Source organism: Marmota monax, unplaced genomic scaffold (genome assembly GCF_021218885.2).
Source record: "Marmota monax isolate L192 unplaced genomic scaffold, Marmota_monax_Labrador192_F-V1.1 WCK01_AAM20220418_F8-fsc00133, whole genome shotgun sequence".
NCBI lineage: Eukaryota > Metazoa > Chordata > Mammalia > Rodentia > Sciuridae > Marmota > Marmota monax.
The window spans coordinates 4,580,652-4,603,598 of NW_026694821.1; the positions used below are offsets into that span (position 1 = coordinate 4,580,652).

Below are 22,947 nucleotides of genomic sequence, written 5' to 3' on the forward strand. Positions count from 1 at the left end.
AACAATGAAATGATATAAACTCATTTTCACCTGGAACAACTCAATCATTAAGGAAGAGTTTTTGTTTAAATTTTCAAGGGGATTTTTTCTGCCAGGACTTCTATTGGGGAAAATTATGTTAGGGCCTCCCACCCTCTCTTTGAGCCTTCATAGAAAAGGATGCCCCTATTCAGGGACAGACATCCCCCAAAGACACAACACATTAATGGATTTAGCCAGAAGTGAAGAGATCAAAACCAAATGAAAGACACCTTTTGCCAGTGTGGTTTGGGGTTCAGGAGAGTGAACAGGAAAAAAAAGGAGAATGCTAATCAGAATCAGAGGTGTAAACAAAACCATCAGTTTTCTACTCACTCCTGGGAGTAGGTTGTCTATCTAGTAATTGCGGGCAGGGGCAAGTGAGCCTTCGAGGAGATGGTAACCTAATCCAAACCAAACAAGCCCACAGGAGGCACCTTCTGAAACCTTACCAACTCACAGAAAATCCACACTGTGGCTGTGTCCTGTGGCCCCTTCCTTGTCCCCCACCCCACACTCCTCAAGCAAACCTGGCTCTACCTAGTTCTCCCTCCACAGCCCCTCATCTGCCTGCTAACAGCTGGCCAGACACCGAAATCCAAGACTTTTCGTCATGCCTGCTTCTTGCCTGAGCCTGGATTAAAAATTCTGGTACTTGGATTACTGTCTAAGAGGCCCCCAAATAGGATCCCTCCTCACAGAAAGCTGAAATCTTCCCTTGGAAAGCAAGGTGTCTTGAGCAGCTCAAACACTGTTACTTTGCCCTCCAGCTAAAAATCCATTGCTTAAATCCAGGCAGTGAGCTAATCGGTGGGACCAAGGGGGCGGGAAATGGAAAGGTTTTCAGAGAAAGAAAATAGAAAGTAAATGTCACGCTTATTGAAGTTCAAGTAGTACGTTTTTTTGCATAAATGATTTATTCCTCTATTCATGCATTTACAACCACTTGCTGTGGTATAAATACAGCAAATCTGTGTGGGTGGGAATGGAAAAGATGTCGGTGACCTCCTTCCTGGGAGCCCAGCTCTTATTTAAATAAACATCAATGAGAAAGGCTGAAAACAAAAATCTCTCTTAATATCTGTGACAGCGCTGCCAAAGTGGGGATAAAATCCAAAGGCTTACGACCAAACCTCACTCTTCATTCATATCCCTGTAATTAAAGGCGGCTTGGTAGGTTGGTTGGTTGGTTTGTCTTCATTGAATTATTCAGAGTTGCTTCAATTCTCTGCTTTGTTTTTCTCCATGTAGAATCAGCCAGAATAAAAACTGTTATCTTCTGCCAAGTTGAACTTCAGTGACAGTTTAATTTTTTCCTAAGCCTTTCCTGTCCACTGCAGTAGCTAGCACTCCTTCCCTCTCTCGACCCATAGGCCATTCCTACCAATGCTCAGCAAAACCTGCTCCTGGCAGAGAGCAGCTGTTGGTCACTGAAACTTCCAGGTGAATTCCAGTTAATGTCACAGCTCCCTGAGAGCAAAGGGCCTTCCTGTTTCCTCTAAAATCCTGTCTCATAGTATCATCTTCTGCATAAGGCTCTCTGAGCACTTATGTAAATCTAAAACAATATAAATATGACAAAATGAGGAGCTGGGCATGATGGCACATGCCTGTAATCCCAGCAGCTTGGGAGCCTGAGACAGGAGGATTGTAAGTTTGAGGCCAGCCTCAACAACTTAGGCTCTAAGCAACTCAGCAATACTCTTGTCTCTATATAAAAAGGGCTGGAGATGTAGCTCTGTGGTTAAGTGCCCCGGGCTCAATCCCCAGTACCAAAAATAAATAAATAAATAGATGAATAAATAAATAAATAAGACAAAATGAAGCCATTGTTCAAGAAACAGGGCAGGAGGAGGGGAGACTAGCAGATGTATTCCTTGGACCCATTTTGAGCTCCTCCACCAAATGATATCAAATGAGCATTGGAACTAAATTTTCCTGAGCTAAAGTAGTTACTTGCACTGAAATTATGCCAAAGCTCTCAGCAATGGGTGCTTTGAACAATTCTATCATTTCCGTCTAACAATTACCAATTTCAGCTAGTTGTTCCATAGACAGAATGGCAGTTTTAAACAACATTTATGATGCTCAATTTCTGATCATCAATCCTTACATTTCACAAATGAGTTACATGAGACCTTATTAATTAAAATGTTTATAGTTTCTCACAGTGAGCGGACAGGATTTCCAGTAATGACTCCCTAGAACAGTATAGAGTACAAAATAAAATCTATTTATGGATCTTAATTTGAAGGTATTATAGAACCCCTCAGAATTATTCTTAGGCAAGAATCAGAGAAGTAGAAAAAAGAGGTGGTGGGGTGGGCGGTATTAATCTGAATTTAAACCACTCCTAAAACACATTTGGAAGTAGCTTTCAAAGATTAATCTTGGGCTGAGGCTGTAGCTCAGTGGTAGAGCACATGCCTAGCATGTATAAGGCACTAGGTTCGATACTCAGCACCACATAAAAATAAGTAAAAATATTATAAAAAAGCAATAACATTAAAAAATATATTAATCCTTACTACCACATTTACTAAGTGTATTTCCAGAGAGTAGGAAATGTCCACGTTATTTAAGGATTTTGGTTATTTGGAATCTGGACAAACCTGATTTTCCGGGTTCAGAGAGTTTCCACCTAGCCAAGCTTTACCACACCCCTCTACATTGTCCTGGGCTCTGGGCTTCAGATATTAGCTGCCTAGCTCCTGCTCTGTACCTCCCAGAAGTGCCTGATGAGGGTTTCAACCCTTTTGGGCTTCCTTGGTAACAGCCTCTTTCTGCCCTTAGAATGCTGAGAAGGATCCCACTCACTCCAGGCTGCTGTCTCTGTGCCAAACCTTCATTGTGCTGGGCATTACACGAAGAAGTCAACATAAGAGCCTCAACAAAGCTATGTACTGTAATTACTAGCTGGGCTTTCCCATTATCTTGAACAAGCAAATGCCAATGAGAAAATACATGTAAACTTCTGGTCTCCTAGCACCTTCCTTATATTTAGGCTGTCAGGCTAAACTGTATGCTTTCAACATGTGAGATTCGTAGTAATATTTATTTATTCAGCATCACTCACACACACACACACACACAAACACAAACACACACACACACACACACACCACACAGAGAGAGAGATTTTTTTCCTTCATACTTTGTGGCATTATACATTATATCTCTAACCCAGACCTTTCCTCTGATCTGCAGGTCCATTTACCCAATTGCTCATGCTTCACTGTATCTCCCTCAGGGGGTGTGCTCCTGCAGGTCCCTAATATTCAGCATATCCAAATAACTCATCATCTCTATTCTACTGCACCCACAGCCAAACCTGCAAACTTGTGCCCCTTGGTGACCTTGATCTAAGTCAACAGCACCTGGAAATTCAAGCTAAAACCTGGATTTTAGATCACACCTTATTTTCTCATCCACTATATCCAAGTCCTGTTGGGCCTACTTCCCCTAAAGTCCTCAAATCCATCTCTACAAACAATGGCTTCCTGGGGGACTCAGGACCCTGGTGCAATGAGGCAGAATCTGGTCCCTCTCCAGCTGTGTCTCCTGCCTGAGATCTCCTTATTCTCTATGCTGAGGCCACTGGCCTTATTTCTTTTTTCTCAGAGGTATCATATTCCTTCCTGTCTTGAGTACCCTAGAACACTCTTTCCTGATTTTTAAGTACTATGTACTTAGTCTTCATATCTAACCTTGAATCTTACCCTTCAAAGGTGAGATTTAAGATTAACCTGAATATTGAACCAGCTTTGGACCTTCTCTTTATAAGTTTTCACAGTATCCTGTATGTCTTTGTGTCACGCATCACAATAAATAGTTATTTGTGGAAATATTGTTTAAAATTTGCTTCTAATTGTAAACTGGACACTTCCTGAGGGAGAGCTTTTGTCTCATTTCTCAATAAATCCTGAGAACCTAGCACATGTCAGGCACAGAGTAAGTGCTAGAACAATGTTTGCTAAGTGAACGAGTGATAATTGAGCTCACTGCATATAGATGTGTGCACATTCATTCAAATATATAAATAAAAGTCACTATTCATAATTTTCAATTTGAATTACTCTCTTAAGCTCTTTCATAATTTCACAATGTAGTAACATTTCACATTGCACTCATTAATATTTCACTTATTTTGTTTAATAACGGCTGTCGAAAGGAATAAAGAGTGCACTCCAATAGAAAGCTGAAGAATACCAATGTTTTATATGGATATAGTACACTTTCTCCAAACTCACTGTTCCATTTGTTGTAGAATTCATTTCTTATTACTAATAAGAAATCATTAATGACATTCTCAAAGCTATCACAGACTGTTTTATGTGTCTCATATTTAACAATTATCTTAGTTGGTTCTAAAATGGCCAGAAGGTTAAATCACAGAAGCAGTTTCCCTCCATATAGAGCAATGGGAACTGAAGAAAGTAGTTTTCTATGAGCCAAACAAAATTAAAGACAGAAATCTAGAATTGGAAATGCAGAAACCTCTCTGCCTAGGGCTGCTTTCCAACCAACGGAGTCATGTGTAAAATTTGGCCAAAATAATAAGCACATAGCTGCCAAATACTGAGTTATAATTAGCTAATAAGTTATTAAAACAACCAAGTGATAAGAAGTGATGATGTGCTATTAAACTGCATTCATATTCAAGTAAAGAAAATTTAACTCTAAATGTGACAATCTAGTTACCCTCTTTTTATTATAGTCATCATTTTCTGCCCTTTGTTGTACATTCAGAATGCATTTCAGAGAAACTTAACTTGATTTTATTAGGAAGAGAAAGACTGAAAGTCAGTTTCTCAAACACAAATATTAACTTCCCTAAACCCAACCTGAGTGTGGTGTCACTGTCTCTCACTTAGCATTAGTTATTATCTTTTATTGCTGTTTTTAATCTTCACATGCATAAGAATTCTCTCACCTCCTTAACTAGATTCTTAAGTTTCCTGAAGGCAAGGATTGACTCCTGGTACTTTTATATTCCTTCAAAGCTCTTAATAACTGGTACATAAGAGGCACCTAATAAAAATGTGTTGATATTCCTAATTAAATGGGAGAATAGTTGGATGACTTATTAATACACTAAATATATGATAATATACTAAATGTATGCTAATATCATATATTTAGTGTATTAATGATTAATTAATCAATTAATTAGGAAAATACTTATTTAATTAGGAAAATAAACAACAATTTTTAAAATTATTCTTTTGGAATGGCTTTTGGGAGACACTCAGGTCATTCCCCTCTTCTTTGGGTCCCATTTTCAAGACTTTAACTCAGAACTAGGACTGTCAGTTCCACAGCTCCAAGCCAACGGCCTCTCAGAAGTTCCAGATGGCTGTCACCAACAGGACACTCCAAGTTTACCAGGTCAACATGTCTGTGCCCAAGCTTATCACTCTGTCTTATCCAAGCCTGCTGTTCTCTCCTCAGCCCATAACAAGGCAAATGGCACCAAAATCACTGACATGTCCAAGCCAAAACAAACTTGGAGACAACTTTGTGTATGTGTGTGTGCGTGTGTGTGTGTGTGTTCCAAATCTAAGTTTGGTCAATTCTAGTGTCAAGTGCACTCCTCAACTCAGGCATCTTCTCCAACTGGTCTCCAGGCCCCACTCTCATCTCTAGTCTGTTTTCTACACTTCATCCAGAACTATGATCCAAAATTCAAATCTCATCTTGTTATTCTCTAGCCTAAAATCTTTCAAAAAGTCCTGATAACTGAAAGGATAAAATACATCCTTAAAAAAAAAAAAAAAAAAAAGCAAAAGATTTCATGAGAAGCTCTAAAAGGGAAAAGCCTAGAACATAACACTTTTTTGTTGGATAGTAAATGTGCTCAAATAGCCTCCTCCTTTCTGAATGTGTTTAATTTTGAGCAAAATGAAAAATAAATTTTAAAAACTCCATGTGTCACTCCCTGCCCATGCCTTCCTCTCCAGTGTCCCCTCTCCCTTCCCCCTGGTGTGCCAGGGTTTCTCAAGCCTTTACACCGTAGCACACACTGTTCTCACCATTCATAGCTTCTATCTATCCCTTACTATTATTGCAAGAACTGTTAAGAGGAGGCCACATAGGAATCTTTAGAGGAAAATAACAAAGATTTAGTGAATTGATTTATAGGGGGAACTCACTCTATTACCTTGACCAGTCCGGGGACCAACTGCTTCCATGCTGACGTGGGTGGTCTGTCTAGTAGATCCACATTGAATGTCAGCAAAGAGACCCAAATATATCCTGTCCTTTGGGAATTATTAATGAAAAATGAGCGTAAAGAAGCTCAATAGGACTCAAGTCATGTCCTTAGAAGAATAAACAGCTTTTCTAATGGTCCATGAAAACAGTTCAGCACTCTGAGCTGGTTTATTCTGGGCCGTGTAGATGATTCTGTGTTTTCCCCACATCTTTGCATAAACCTTCCTTGTATCTTTGCAAAGAGGCTGACATCAATGAAAGTAATCTTAGTGAAGACAATGAGCAACCCTTAAAGAGAAGTACACATGAGGAGATGTCTTTAAGGACTCTTCCCAGGCAGAAGTAGCTCCCCCTGAACCTCTGTATTTCTATTCATCCCATCTGGGTATTCATGTCAGTCTTTCCCCCTAGCCTATGAACTGCTAAAGGTCAGCTAGGCATCTTCCCAACTTTTGCATACCCAAGCCTCACCAAGTGACTGGCACATAACACATACTCATTAAATGTTAATTGATAAACCTCACCTGTAATTCTAGCAGCTGGGGAGGCTGAGGCAGGAGATCGCAAGTTCAAAGCCAGCTTAAGGAACTTAGTGAGGCCCTAAGAAATTTAGCAAGACCTTGTCTCAACATAAAAGATAAAAAAGATTATGGATGTGGTACACTGTGGTTCAGTGCCCCTAGGTTCAATATCTAGTACTAAATTGAAAGAGAAGCCTCATGTTGACTGAACATCAATTATACTATTTAAGAATTCAGGTGAATAGAAATAAAATAAAGATTAAGAAGTTTAAATAAAAAACACAAAACCAAAAATACAGGTGTTTTTGCCTAGGGCACCCCCCCAATACACATCTTTACTGTATGGTTTGAAAGAGCCTCTTAAGTTCTATGTACATCAGGGGTTTTAGTTAAGACTACTTCAGAGAAAGGAAAACAACAGCCTAAGCAAAAACAGTCTGACTGACTGACTCAGGCAGCTGGTTTAGCCAAAAAAAAAAAAAAAAAAAAAAATCAGAGAAACATCTGCAGGAACCCGGCGCTCGGGAGCCAACCCAGGGGTTCCCACTCCATCTTCTCACCTGTACTTCTCTTTGAGGGTTTTTCACTGTCTTCACGAAGACAATGGGAAACAGATCTAATGGAAGGTACCAAGTCCAGAAGAAGCAGAAAGCATCAATCTCCCATGGCCAGTACAGAAATGTCAAGGAAGGATGCTCTGGTTGGGATCTGTTCCCTGTGACAGGGCTCAAGGTACAATCAGGGAGCAAGATCTGTTACCATAGTAGGTGGGGAGGGGTTGCTGGGTAGACAAAAATAGTTGTTCCAGTCCACTAATCTAGCCGTCATGCACCTGCTGTTATACCTATTACATACTCATAATATTACTTTAAATAATGTGAAAAATTATCTCCTTCACAGAGCACTGTATAAGCATAAAATTTATTCCACTGACTACTTTATATTTGGGCAAAATGAATAAATGACAACTTAGATAATTATAATTATGACAATAAATGCCAAGGAATACATTAAACCTATCCTCCAGCGCATATATATACACACACACACACACAAAACACACACACACAAACATAGGAACAACTTTTTGTCATCTTGCAGCAAGCAGCAACAGAAACACTCTTGGTCAGGACCCAAGGCACAAGTCAAGACCCTCTTGCTCAAACCCCTGAGGCTTCCCCCACATTATCAGGGTATAAAGAATGCCCATTGCCAACAATGCAATTAGGAGGAGCTCTTAAAAATTCTACCCACTCTTACAGAGAAGAGAAATATAACAACAGCCCATGGGACACAATTATAAGTTCACAGAAAAGTGAAAATGAAGCTGCTCTCAGGAGAGAGAGCAACACCCCCTGACAGACTGACTTCAAAAAGCTCAGGTGAGCAGTGTTTGTTCCCTTCTGACTTAAAGTATTGTGAACCTGGGTATCAGAGCTGGTAGAACTGCAGAGGGAGACTGAGGAACATCACCTCACTCACATCACAGTTGGCCTCCCTGCATGAGCATGCAGCACCTCATTGGAAGACCAGAGGAATCCGTGTAGTTGTAAACACCTAGGCTTGCAGGCTGTTATCATCTCAGCTGGGGTAGACAGTGTTTAAGAATCAGATTTCCAATATTCATACACTATTCATATGTTGGTAATGCCACAATGCTGGGTTAAGAATTTTTCTTGATTCTTTCCTCAAAAAACATGTGAAGTAGCTCTAGGTTTCATATAAGTGTTGGGAATTCACTATACACCAAGCATCAAGCATAAACCAGTGAGCAAAGCAGATCAAGATTAAAAAAAAAAAAAAACTCAAGGAGCTGATATTTTGTCAAGGGAGGAAAATAATGTGCATAACGAATCAATAAACTCTACAGTATTCAGATCGGGAGAAGTCCGAGGCAGATAAAGCAGGAGGACTGATGGAATTGGAATAGATAGGGAGTCATCCCCTGTATTTCCTGCACTGTAGATTCCTTGCAGATGATAACCACAGAAATCCTCTTGCTGCTGATAGACACTAAGCCTCCCCAGTGCGGAAAAGGGAGTTATGAGGAGAGGGTAGAGCGAACCTCAGTAAATATGCCAACAGGATCCAGCCCTGGGTCATGGCTTTGTCACATCTTGCCCAGTTCTCATACCAGTTTAGATGACACTAATAAAACCTGTTCCCTGTCAACCAGGGTTGATAGGTTTTAAGGCTCATAGGCTGACTCAAATATATATTCATCTTAATTTTGCATATTAAAAAGTTCACATCAGAATCCATATGTTTCCTTCAGCACCTTTTGATTGAGTACCAAACACTGTTAAAGACTCAGCAGGATTAAGACACATAAAGCATCTGTCCTGTAGAACTTTCACCCTAATGGAAGAGATAGAATTCAACAACAGATTAAATAGGGGAGACTCCAGCAAGGAGAAGTGACACCATTGAACAATCCAAGCATGAGGTGATCATGTCCTAAACTCATACGCTTTCAGACCAATTGAACTGAATTCCTGACCATCTGTGGTCACATATAAAACCCTTCCAATAAAGTGTCTCGATAATTAATTGATATGAAAATCCAATTGTACTAGCTACTGGCTCTTTCTAAAATATTGAAAGAGCAGCTCCCTTTCTCTTGTTGACAATCTGTTGTGTGGACAAATACACACATACATACACACTCCCTTCCTTCTCCTAAGGGTTTCTATTTTGTGGACCTCTGAAGTGTTATTCCCAGTTGTATAAATGAGCATGTGCTTTGGCTTTTGGAGTCCTTAGCAACTGATTCCAGCACCACTGCTTTGCATTAAAAAAAAAATGATAGTAAGAATAGTAGTAGAGTCATTGTAGCAGGAAAAAATGTATTATAATAACAAATAATAACATACCCTTCTAAATTAGAAAGTCAAGTTAAAGATGCCATAGGATTGCTGTTAAGCAGCTTATTCCAGGAGGGAGGACAGCAAGAGGGATTCCAAAACACTTTGGGGGAAGAGGCAACCCACGCCTTTCATGTTCAAAGGCACCAGATTCTGGGTCAATAGGAGAGACTAGAAAATGAAAGTGTGACTTCATCACTCCACAACACGCTGGGGAGAAAAGCCTAACAGATAGGAAACTGAGAAAGCTACAAGACAGAGTGGTGTAAGTGCTAAATGCTTTCTTGCACAAGTTCTCACCTCAGTTTTGCTAGCCTGAGTGACTTCGTGGAATGTTAAGCAAGAGAAGCAGTGCCTGGGTGTGTGGATATGAGTCCCTCTAAGGCGAGGCTGACCACACTTTCACATCATACACCTTACACCCAGACTTTGTAAACAGAACTGACTTTCTGTGTGCAGCACGGTAAAATTGGATGTAATGTTCACAACACTGAACATGAGCTTACTGTAAACACAGCTCTGAAAGAGCTGCAGACACCCAAACTGTGAGAAGAGCCTGCCAGCCAGAGAGACAAGACTTCCAAATAAGTTTACCACTTCTACTTGTGGCCACACAAGTCAAAATCAAATTATTTGGTAAGGTTTCCCATGAGGCCAATGGCAATGAAGCTCACTTAGATTACTGACGGAATGACTCTTATAAATCACTCCTTTCAATGAGGACCCCTTATATTGTACTGGGATGTGGTCATCCCAAGACAAGCCACCTTAGATCAGCATCTCCTTTATTTGTTTCGCTTTGCTGTGTGTGTGTGTGGGTGTGTGTGTGTGTGCATGCGCACACACACACACACTTTCAAAAACAATAATGGCAGCAAAACAAAATAGCAAAGAGCTGGTTTTCCCACCAGTGCCTTAGTAGGAACAGAAAGTCTGTGGAACATATTTAGAGAAAAATGACTTTTTAAACCACACTAGGTCTCTGGTGCCAAATAGGTGCTAAAATGAATATATAGTAGTCATGGAAGGGGTCTTTGGGAGATTCCTGGTCAACTGAGAAGCAAACTGGAAATGTACAACCATCACTGCAGCTTTAGAACTAAGTGACCAGAAGTTCATTGTTTACGAATTATTACACACACACACGATTTTCAGGTCACCTCTCCTCAGTGTCCAAAACCAGAATCCAATAAGTGACTGAAATTCAGCGATCTCTTCCCATTGATCCATCTACCATGTTGGTCACCAAATGAAAGGCAAATACCTTTTTTTGCTCTTCAGATATTGCTAGGAAACTCCAATAATGCTTCTGACCCCCACTTTTCTCCATAATAGCCCTTCTTTCTGCCAGAAATATTACACACACACACACACACACACACACACACACACACACTAAGCTGGAAAGAGCCAGAAGAGAATCCAGCAACCAGAATATACGTTTAAGGTGAATTGTTGGTGAGTTCTTGGACCACCCGCCAAGGTGCTCAAAGCAGTTTGCAGGGAAAACTCTTTGAATAAAAGTCCCTGAGCAAGGTCCCCAAACTTTCCTCCCTAAGGCAAAAGAGCGGGAAGGCCCCTCGCTACCAATTGTGCTCATCTAAGGACATATCCCCTTCCCCCAAAAAAGGAGAGATTTGGAAATAACAAAGAGTCTTAAAAAAAAAAAAAAAAAAGACAACCCTTCCTGCGTTAGAAGAAAGGTAGCAGTGACTTTAATTAACAGAGAGGCAGTTGTGGAACTTTTAGGGTTGGATTTAAAGGTACATGCAGAAAGGGGATAAGTATATGCTTCCTGTTGTGTGAGAAAATAAGGATGGGTGAAGGGAAATAGGGAAAGAGAAGTAAATAGGTTTACTTACAGTCCTCGGAGCCGAAGCCAGATTTTCTCAATCTGTTCCGGTTGAAGGTATTTCAGAGAGTTGCTCTCGAATTCTTCAATCTCCTTGGTTGGGGACTCCATAACTGCAGGTTCGGCTGGGGGTGAGGCGGAGAGAGTTCGGGCTGTCCCTTCCCAGTCTCCTTTCTGGCCCGGCCAGCGATCCCCAGCTGGGCGCGGCACGCGTTTGCCTGTCACTTTTTGGGTGCGCTCCCGAGTCTGCGCCCCCCAGACTCCGCTTACAGCAGGCTCAGATCGCGGGCGATTCTGACCCCAGGTGTGCCCGGGAGGCAGCTGCGGAAACCAGCCATGATCTGGAGCTAATGCCCAGGGATAGACATGGGGATTGTGCTCCTCCTGCTCCAGGAGGAAGCACCTCAGGTTTATTCAGATTCTTTTCCCCCCGGCTAAACAAAGCCACAGAAGCGATCACGGTGGCAGCTGAAGGATTTGGAGGAGAAAGGGAGAATGGGTGGGGAGAAAGTCAGGGAACAGAAGACAGAAAGTGAGCAGGGGAGAGAGGAGTCGGGATGAGCTGAGGGGACCTGGCGCGGGCGGGTGGTCTGACCCCGGGCCTCGCCCCCGGGCTCCGCCCTGAGCCCCCCCCCCCCAGCCCCTCTCTCCCCCGCCTCGCAGTCGTTGCGCCCCCTCTCTGTTTTCTCTCACTTACCAGCAGCTCTGCTGACAAGGGAGAAAACTGACAAGTGAGAAAAGTCGTCTGTCAGCGCGCTGGGGTTGGCGTTGGCGCTGGCACCGCTTGGGCGCGGAGGGAGGGGCGCGCCGCACCGCTGTCTGCAGGCCACACGCTCGCTGGGCACCAGCCTCCGGCCAGCACACCCGCCCCCGCAGGGCGGCCCACGGCCACCACTACCCACAGCCGCGCTGGGTCTATCGCTCTTGGATCCCGCACAACATAAAGGACAGAGTTCCGCGCGCGCAAATCTTAGGGAAGGAAAGTCTGTATCCTCCCAGAGGGCTGGGGAAGAGTGCACAGCAGCGGCGAGGTTCCCTGGAGTTTCTGCCTGGAGCTTTCTTCCCTTCACAGGTCCTGTTTTCTAGCTCGTGGGAATCTCTCCCACTCCCCTGTCCCCACTCTGGAAAATAAAGGGTATATAATCCCAGCTGAGAGAAATACCGCATATAAATGCCACATGGGGTGTGGGGGGGTCGCTTTTGGTTGGGCTGCTGTGGACCATTACTTGTTCCCCTAGGTCATTCACAAAGTCAATAAAACAACTCACTTAAGAATGGGACTATGGATGGGATTGGGGGCTGCAAACAGTGCAGCCCTGACATCACAAAACTGGTCACCAAGCTCCTTTGTGGGTAAGGCCACTGCCACTTCAAACTAGGAACTTGGGACTCATGGATCCTGAGATTCAGAGTGCAACACTCTGTATACATTCGTTTTCTTCACTCTCAGGTAAAATTTCTTTTAGCCACTTTTCCAGCATTCTTTCTCTATTAGATATTTGCTTACTTCTCAAAAGTAAGTTAAAGGTAAAAGTGAGCACTAGGTTTCCTTCATTGGGCAAGTAAAGTTCCATTCATTTGACCTTGACAAAGGAATACAATGGTAGTGCCTAAATTCTAAATGGTCACTCATTTGGTAGTTATCACTTACTTCCCAGTCATTGGAGGTGAGAGTAATGATGTGGCTGGCTCTATTCTGGTAGAGAAAGTACCTGATACCTGGATATGAGAACTGCTGGATCAAAAGTGACTTGCCCATTCACCTCCATAGATTTAAGTCACTCCATTAAAGTCAATCCCTAAAGGTGTTCTGGAATTACGTACATCTTCACTGAATTAAGGCATTATTACCAGACAAAGATAACACTAAGTAGCCAATATATCAATGTGGAGTTCATTTATCTGAATAAAACCAATTACCCAAAGTCACCCAGTCTGAGAACAGTGACCCAGTGAAATAGAATGTAAACAGGAAATTATGCATCTTGGACAGCCTGCTGTCAGAATATGGAAGTGTAGTAATAATAACAATAGCAAACAACAGAAACTTCTAAGCGCTCTTCTAAAGGTTCTACACTCATATAATACAACAACTTTATGGGACAAATATTATTATTATCTCCATTTTGCAATAAGAAAACCAAAGGACCCAGAAGTTCCCTATAGAAAAAGAACTGAACCAGAGACAACCATAGTGTGAGTTCCGGCTCCTTATGTCATCCTATACAAATATGTTCCCACCACACAAGGTGCCAGTTTCCACATGCACAAGGAATCTGGGCAAAAAGGTTTCCTGTGTCCATTACACCTTTCATATTTTTTGAGTTCTTCTGGAGGTACTTGGGTGCGGGGGTGGGGGAGGAATGCTGAAAAGATAGAGTTGTGCTGAATACACACTTGTATTCTGTCATGGTTTCACCAAGGACTGGCCTGGGATGACAGGAGAGAAGGGAATGACAAAGAATGGCCTTTGCCTTCTGTCCTATGCCTATAACTTGTTCCTAATGTTAGTGGGACTTTGATAAGTCAGAGAAAGGCAAATTTGGAGATAAAAAGAAATCAAGCAAATAAGAGATAAATAAGTTAAACCTTTTTTAATAAAAAGTTCCTAAAACAAGATTTTGTTTCATTTCAGAAAAAGTTGTTAAAACTACACATGTATTAAAAAGTTGGTAAATAGATAGATAGATATAGATATAGATATATCTTGGCTTTATTTTACAGCAACAGTAGTTTTTAGTTTCAAGGTTTTCAAAGCGTTTAAGCAACAGAATATTTTATCTCAAATAACACCTTGTAAGAGACCCCAATGCATACTTCAGCTTCAAAACAAAAAGCTAAAGGTATTCTGGTGGAATAAGGAAGGGAAATAGTTATAGACTTTGCCCACTATTGTCTTTCCCATCTCTGAGTGCCCAATGCTCCCACTTTATAGATGAGAGAACCGAGGCCAAAGTACCTTAAACTATGTAGGATTATTTGTGCCTAATCCAGTATTCCAAACCACATTTGAAAATGTCTTTCTGATAACTTTATTTTATTATGTTGTGCTGAGAATCAAACCCAGTGCCTTTTGTCTAAAAAATATTAAAGTTTTAGATGCACCGTGGTTTTATGTCACTCAAGATTTGTTCTCTCCTTATCCATCACAGGGTAGCTTGATATAGCAATAACACTACCTGCCACAATTCAACAGGCATTCTACTAGGAGGCAAGCCAAAATCAGATGCAAAAGGACCCAGAATTGAAAAGTCTAAGAAAGCACAAAGCCACCCACGACTTTTCAGTAGCAGTCATACTCTTGTAGCTGGAAGATGCGGGTTCATGTTGAGACTGTGCTTTACCTTTTCTGATTCTCTCCTATAGATGTTCCCAACTCAGCTTTCTTAGGGAAATCTCACACTGTCAAATATCACTAAATATATTCAGATATTACATACATCCACATATGCACACATGCATATATGTATACATACATATAACCAACAATTTAGTCTCCCAAATATATATATATATATATATATATATATATATATATATATATATATATATATATATATATATATATATATATATAACTTAGCCTAAGTACCAGCAATACCAGTATTAAGTATCATAAAAGATTAAAAAGTGAGCTCTCTGTCCTAAGCAGAGTTCAGGGAGAAGCTGCATGAGTATCTGACCAGGAGAAAGGAATAGGCATGAGAATGATGCTCAGGCCTCTTTCATCTTCAAGATTTCATGATTTGATAATAATCACAAAACAACAATTACCACCCCTACCAGTTATCAAGAACCATCATGCACCATGCTACACGTATCCCAGTTTGATTCATTTCATCGTCAACAAAAGACTTCAGCAAAGCCTCATTATGCCCATTTATGCAGAAGAAGCCCTCAAAGGTCAGATAACTTTTGCAAAGACATACAGCTAATGAATGGCAGAGCAGGTTTCAAACCCAGATCAGAAGGCAAAGTTCATGTTCTTTTCCCCTTGCTATGCCTCCGCCCTACAGACATATAAAAAGACTGGGAAAGGCACATACCAGAGAAAGTAGCACTGCTGCAGGAGCGTAGATAAAGAGGCCACAAATACTGAAGGGACGTTAGTGGGCTACATAGTGGGGGTGACATTTGAACTGCAACTTGAAGGTGGATGAGTAAAAGATACTTACATGGCAGGTGAGTGGTGCAGATAATTCCATGAAGAGGACATGGTAGGAAAAAGGGAGTGGAAACATGAAAATGGCTGGGATGTCCAACAATCCACTTGCAGATAAACACATGAGTAGGGATAGCAAGAAGAAAATGCTGGAAGAGTCAGCCAGCCCCTTGAAGTCAAGAGGAACCTTGGGTTCTCTCCTACAGATGTTAGGGAGCCAGGGGTGGTTCTAAGTGGGAGGTGACATGGACACATGTGGCACTGAAGCCAGCTCTCCAGGAACCTTCCATAGGGCATGTGACAACCACAGGACAAATGATAACAAGGGCTCCACAGGAGGACTCCAGCTACAAAGTCAAACAAAGAGCACAGACAAAATCAGAAAAGGCAAAGCACAGTCTCTACATGAACCCACATCTTCCAGCTACAAGAGTATGACTGCTTGCTTTGACCTCCATGAAGCCAGCCTGTACCCTGATCCATTTTTCACAACTTGGCAGTGACATCAGCAAGAAAGTCTTTGAGAGGAAAATTCTGAAGACACATTTAGGACATCGAAAGTAGCACCAGGCACAGCAGCCCCTCCTTGCCACCCACACCAGATGTGAGCCAGCCCCATAAGGGACTGACTGTCCATAGAGACTGCTCTTTCCCACTGACTTCATTCTCAGACAAGGGGCCTGTGCAGTAACACTATCACACAACTTTTCCCTCTGATGTCTTCTCTGTAGCCTGAAGTGACCCGTATGTTTCCCACTCTGTCTGGATTCTTCAGATGCTCCATAGATGTTCATGTAATCCTTCTGATGAAGTTTCACTAGAAAAACAAAGGACCTGGGGAGGTACTGATGAGCCCTTTACCCAGGACACAATCCTTCTCTTCTCTGGCCATGGCCAAGTTGGTTACATGAACATCTATGGAGCATCTGAAGAATCCAGACAGAGTGGGAAACATATGGGACCCCTGGATCCACTTCTAGTCCTCACTTTCTCTGATTTGAATGCCACAATCTGACCTGAGATAGCTGGGGTTTTCCTGAGACTAAAAATATGATCGGAAAACCTGGATCTGATCCCACCAGGATAGATATGACAGTCGGAAACAGAACTCAAGTTAGACAATCTGTCATGTACCTTACACCTCTGAATAGCGACAAGTCAGGACTGGCATATAACTAAAACAGATCCAAGATGGCTTTCTTATGGGGGATTATAATGTGGTCACTTGAAAATGAGATGATCCATTCTCTCAGAGTTAATCTTTAGGCTTCAGATTATTGTGGCTCTGGTATCTTTTCCACCATGTGGAGAGAATATACCAGAAAAAAAAAATGACATCAACAGAGAAAAGAACTTGAGGAAACAAAGAAAATAAAATGTGAAAAGATTTTTTGAGCCCCTTGACCCAACCCTGCCTGAAGTCAGAGATACCCATAGTCTTTGAAGTTACATGAATCAAAAAAAAAAAAAATGCTCCCTCCACCATTTTTTTACTTAAACTAATTTGAGTTGGATATTTATCATTGATAAAGAATCCTGATTCATATAATTCCTCCCATAAACAATTGTCAAGACTGAAAATAGACCAGTGTCTCATTGGAGGCACTCAGAAAATAGATCCTCCCCAGGCTCATTCTTCCAACAGGATACCAGAGGATGGAACAGGAATCTTGGAGAGAGCAAAGCAAGGAGCCTTTATTATTTTGATGCATAGATTAATGATCTTGTATCTTGATAATGACATATCAAGTCATCACCATAGCATATGCACAAGCCCTTCAAAACAACACTGAAGTAAATGAGACACCAATTATTACCAATTATTTTTATTATTCCTAGTTTAGAAACAAAGTGGCCGAGGTCCAAGAGGTCCCCAGCTTCCCTCTCACTGCCCCCTTATCCTCTAGCTAACAGCAAGGCAGCATGACTGTGTGAGATTCCTCCAGCCCCTGTGGCCACTCTGCCTCTCAGAACACACTGCCAACCCAGCAGAATTAACTTGGCTGCACTAATGAAATTGAAATTTTTGTACATGTAAAACTGCTGATGCTATAGTCAGCCAAATTCTGACCCAAATGTACATAAATCAGCACGTGGTTCCTCCTATCACTGTAAAGCAAATCTGAATAAGGAAACCTCAGAGCTGGAAGGGATATCAGCCATCCTGTCACCCCAGCTCCTAGTTGTACTGATGAGGAATTCAGCCCAATCAGGTTAAATAACTGCACAAGTGTGCAGCAGAGCCGGACCTGGAAACCATGGTGCCAGATTCCCTGCCCGGTGCTCCATGATCAAGAATGCCTCTACTTCTACCTGAGATTTGGGCTCAGTGGTTTGCTCATAAATAATAAGAAGGAATGCCCACCAAAAGCATAGGCTGTTGGTAAAGGCTTCCTGGAGGAGGGGGTTCTTCTGGGAATTAGTGAAATATAAAAGAGAGGGACCAGGGAAGTAGAAAACTGCCTGGTCCCTGGGCAGCAACACAGGTGACAGCAAAGAACATGCTGTGATAGGTGCCAGGGGATCAAGGAAAGGACACTAGGCTGAGACTGGACATGCAGACAGGAGGGTCTAGGTTGCCACATTAAACCTTAGGGCTTTTATGCACTTGTCAATGGGGAAGCATTAGAATCTATTGGGCAAGCGTATAGTGCATGCAAGGGGCCATACAGGGAAAGGCAGTACGAACTTTACAGCATAAAAGGGTCCACTTTCACCAGGATTTTGATTTGCAAAGAAAGGTAGAAAGGGTTTTCAAACATTGCTTTTGCAAGTTCACTAGAGGTGAAGATTTGAAGATCTGTCTCTGTATCTAAGGAAGAAAGATGCCATAATGAATTCAATGCTGGAACCTTTTAAAATTCATTCATTTGTCTAACAACCATTTGCTGAGTACTTGCCGTGTGCCATGCATTCTGTGATACTAGGTATGCAACGGCCAATAGAAATGCTCCAGTCTCTGTACCATAGAGCTTCAACATAACTGGAGAACTAGACAGTAAGCAGATTTTAAAACAACACCTATATCATTGTAAAGTAAAAGGTGCTAAACAGAGTGCAATACAAAGAATCATGGAGATGGGACCTATTTACAAATAGGGTAATATTTCAACTATTTGTTGCTGTGTAATGTACCATTTCCCAAATTTTGGTGACTTAAAACAACCATTTTTTCTTTCATGCTTCTGTACGTTGACCAGGACGTTCTGCTGGTCTTGTTTGGGGGTTCTCAAGAGATGGCAACTGGGACTAGAATATACCTCATATACCTAATAATATGGTTTCACTCCCATGTCGGGTACCTTGGCAGAGACAGCTGGGATGTTGGGACTTCCCTCTCCACATGATTTCTGCATGTGGTCTCACCCTTCATGGGTGCTAGATTGCCAGAGCAAATGTTCCAGAGAGAGGAGGCAGAAGACACCAGTCCTCTTAACGGCAGACTCAAAGCTGGCATGCATCCCTTCTGCTGCATTGGGTTGGCTAAAGCAATCACAGGGCTAGTTCTGATTCAATGGAAGGAGACACACACCCCATCTCTCAAGCAGGAATAGGAGGAGAGGAGCGACAGATTTTGCAGCCCTCTCTAATTTACCCAGGTCCAAGGATGGCTTCCATGAACACGTAACACCTGAACCAAGACTTGGAGGAGTTGACCAGGTAACAAGTAGGAAGAAAATACATCTGACAAGAGAGACCAACACTATGAAGATCCTGAAGCAGGAAGGAGCTTGGGTTCAAGGGAATGCTAGGAGATAAGTTATGGGGGGAGCCATGTGGCAAGGGGAGAGGGGCCAAGGAGGCATTGGTTGGAGGCCAGAATAGAAACTTGAGAGCGGATTTAAGAACCCATTCACCTGTCATCTCCTAGAGAACCAAGATAATGAATGCCCTGACCATCACTGTTCTCCCACCACAACAGAACAACTGATCACCAGTCCACTGGGCCTCTCTGAGAAGGTCTGTGAAGTTTATTTCATTTAAGGTTCAAGGGTCCATACAGGGAAAAGCAGTACACACTTTACAGCATTAAAGGGTCCACTTTCAATTACCTGGCAGAGTACAATGCTTCCCTTCACCCTCCAGAGAAGTGAAATGTTACTCTGTGTGTGAGTCAGCACACAGGTGAGTGAAGGATATTAACTACTCCTGATAATGTTTTCCAAGTTGTCCTTGGGGACATCTAGATGGTCCTTTCTAGTCCCTGTGATTCTCAGAAATGAAAGGATTTTGAAGACCCAGGAGAATAAAAGAATAATGGTCTATAAGAATCCCTTCCACCCACATGCTTTTAACAGATCCATGCTAATAAATAAAAAAAGACCCTGAAGCCACCTTGAATCAGCCCATAATCCTTCCCACATACAAGCTGACAGATCTAGCAGAAGTTGATACATGCTGTATTTCTACTTCTGAGATAAAAACGGGCTCCTAGAAGCAGGGAGTGAGACTTGATCTATGGAGAGGAATAAAATTTAAAGAACACAATGCAAAAGTAATTAGCATGCAAAGAAATCTTGGCAAAAGACTCTCAAACTGCTCACATGCCCTCATACCACCAGGGGACTCAGAGGCTACATGGCTCCCCCATGGCCTTGGCTAGATGTAAGGAAAGAAATGAGAAGTATTCTCAATGAGATTTAGGAAGCACTTGAGAACTTTAACCAAAGCATGGAAGGGATAGAGTGCTGAGCCCTTGAAAAGAGCTCCCATCAAGTCAATTAAGACCCTGTCAGAAATCACTCTCCTCTCATTATGGGCAAAGCAAACAGAGCCTTTGGAATCAATGAGTCTCTAAATAAGAAAGGTTTCATTTAATACTTCCCCTCCCCTTCCCTGGTACAAAGAGCATTTGGGAGAACAAGTCCAGCCTCACCCCTTCAAATAACAGCGGAAGGGTCCTCTGCATTCCACATAGAAATCAGTCCCATTTGCCATGAGGGCTCCTATGGATATCGAGGTATTTCCTATAGAGTCTTATTCTCCATATGATTCGGCTCTTTGGAAACCAACCACTCTGCCAGGTCAATTCTAGGCAATCCCTAAGACTGTTCTATTCCTGGGGACTTCTGACCAATTTTCCTATTTATTTATTCATTTATTTCAAGATTCATTTGTGTCTCAGTCAATACATGCTGACATGTTCCAACTAGCTGATTAAAGAGGCAATTTTAACATATGACCTTTCCAAACCCTGCACCTTCCACAGCAAAAATCAAACTTCGTTGAGGATGTGTTGACAAAGGGCTGTTCATTTACCACTGGTGACCTGGGGAGCCTTGATTCGATAACTATGGCTTTTAGAAACAACATTCTCATCCAACTAAAAATGTGTTTATGTCAGGCTATTGGCAGAGAGATTTACACCGTTCAGTTTGTTTAGAAATGTGATTTAGCATTTCACTATTAGCCTACCTTCCACCATTACTATCTAGCCCTGGAATCCAGTACTAATAAATACATCATAAACCACTTAAAAATAAAGGGGAAAAGGCAGGAAGGAAAACCACTCCTAAGAAAAGCTGTAGCATATTTCAAGGCATAAAGATCTCTGAAAAACGAAGCGAGTGGACTTTGACATTTTCTCTCTCGCGCACAAATTGAGCAGGTGGTTAAACTGAGAGTTTTTTTTTTTTTTTAATTTTTTATTGTTGGCTGTTCAAAACATTACATAGCTCTTGATATATCATATTTCACAATTTGATTCAAGTGGGTTATGAGCTCCCATTTTTACCCCATATACAGATTGCAGAATCACATTAGTTACACATCCATTGATTTACATATTGCCATACTAGTGTCTGTTGTATTCTGCTGCCTTTCCTATCCTCTACTATCCCCCCTCCCCTCCCCTCCCCTCCCCTCCCCTCCCCTCCCCTCCCCTCTTATCAGAGTTTTTTCTTCAAAGTACAGGGACTACATGATTCTGGGCATCTTGGCAGCAGCCTCCAGCCGAGTCATTTTGTGGGGTCTGAAACACAGATCTACTGGCTGAGCCCCCTCACTTGGCAATTTTTGCAAACATTCCGGGCCAGGCTTTTCTAATTTGCAAGGTCCACCAGAGCCCCACAGCGCGGATGAGGCCCCATTTGTCCCAGCTGCTGCTAACCATGGCGCCAAATCAATATCCCGTCAGACGGCACTTTCCTGGCAGCGGTCAGGATTGATAGCGTTCCTGAGGCTCTGTGACGTCGCGGGGTGTTTGCACAGCAGAGGAAAATCCCTCTTTGCACCACAGCTCTGACCTCACTCCAGCAGAGCGCGCGCTTGCCTCTCTTTAATCACCCGTGAAATGTTGCAGGGGAAAAGCAGCGGAGGTGCAGAGGAGAGGCTGTGCGGAAGTAGCCCAGGGGGGTGACCAGCTGTGACTCATGCTTTTCACCTTTAAAGAGAAGGAACATTTTGGAGCAGGGATCCCTTGGCTCGCCTCCAAGGGACACTAAAGGGAGAGAATGCCTTTCCTGTTCTCAGCAGTCAGAGACCTTGCAATGCAGCTGAAAGAAACCGCCAATATCAATAATGCATGGGGACAAGGGGCTGACACAGTTTTCAGCTATTTGGGTAACTGAGGAGTTGTCAAATTGGCTCTAAAAGGCCATGTGTGGACAGAGCCACCGTTGTTACTCAAAGGGCAGGTTTAACCATACATGGTATCCGGAGGGCATATCCCAGTCTCTGTCCTGTCCCCTGCTACCAGGGAGTGGCAACAGTCATAGCAGTAGCACAGTAATAATAGCTACTAATTAGTAAATTATATATGAATGACATTCTATTTATTTTTATGTACATCATACATACCACCCTTTTTGCAGGCATGATATCCCATAGAATCTTCACAATGAAACTTCAAGTAACTAGCTCAAGGCCATACAGTAAATGACAGAACTGGATTTGAACTGAATCCTGTCATTGACCTAAAGAATAATGATATCTCTCATAAGCAGGTATTTTGGGTGTGAGTCTAGAGGCTAAATCTGTGTGTGTGCTCTAACAAGCACTCTGACCAAAGTGCTATGATTTTGCAATTACTGACCACTTCAAGATAATTTGCTTTTGTTTTTGTTTTTTGCAGTTTTACAAACAAGAATGAGGAGACAAAGTAGAGGAAACCCCTACCCCAAGGCTACAATTGCAGAAGGTGGTAATGCTAAAATAAAAAGGAGCCTGTGCTTCTTGTTATGGGAACCATTTCAGTCATTCATTTGAGGGTCTACAAATAAACCATCAACCTCAGAATGCCACAGCTTAAACAGGGTGGTGCTAAAGGCCACAGCTTTCACAGGGAAGTGACAGTTTCTGCCCCCCGGAGTTTCAAAT

General features: G+C 42.2%; 1 protein-coding gene across 8 annotated transcripts in view; it reads right to left on the minus strand.

The window, feature by feature from the left end:
- The window catches only part of Pde1c (phosphodiesterase 1C), a 601,507-nt gene that overhangs the window by 294,453 nt on the left and 284,107 nt on the right, over positions 1-22,947 (minus strand). Inside the window, exons 1-2 of one of the 8 annotated variants that reach the window (XM_046426009.2) lie at positions 12,166-12,290; positions 11,479-11,593 (exon numbers count right to left, since the gene is read on the minus strand). The exons of the other annotated variants lie outside the window; for them this stretch is intronic. Coding sequence (XP_046281965.1) covers positions 11,479-11,579 — 101 coding nt within the window. The 5' untranslated portion in view covers positions 11,580-11,593; positions 12,166-12,290. Of the gene's footprint in view, positions 1-11,478; positions 11,594-12,165; positions 12,291-22,947 lie in introns of those variants that run through there. 8 annotated transcript variants of the gene reach the window in all.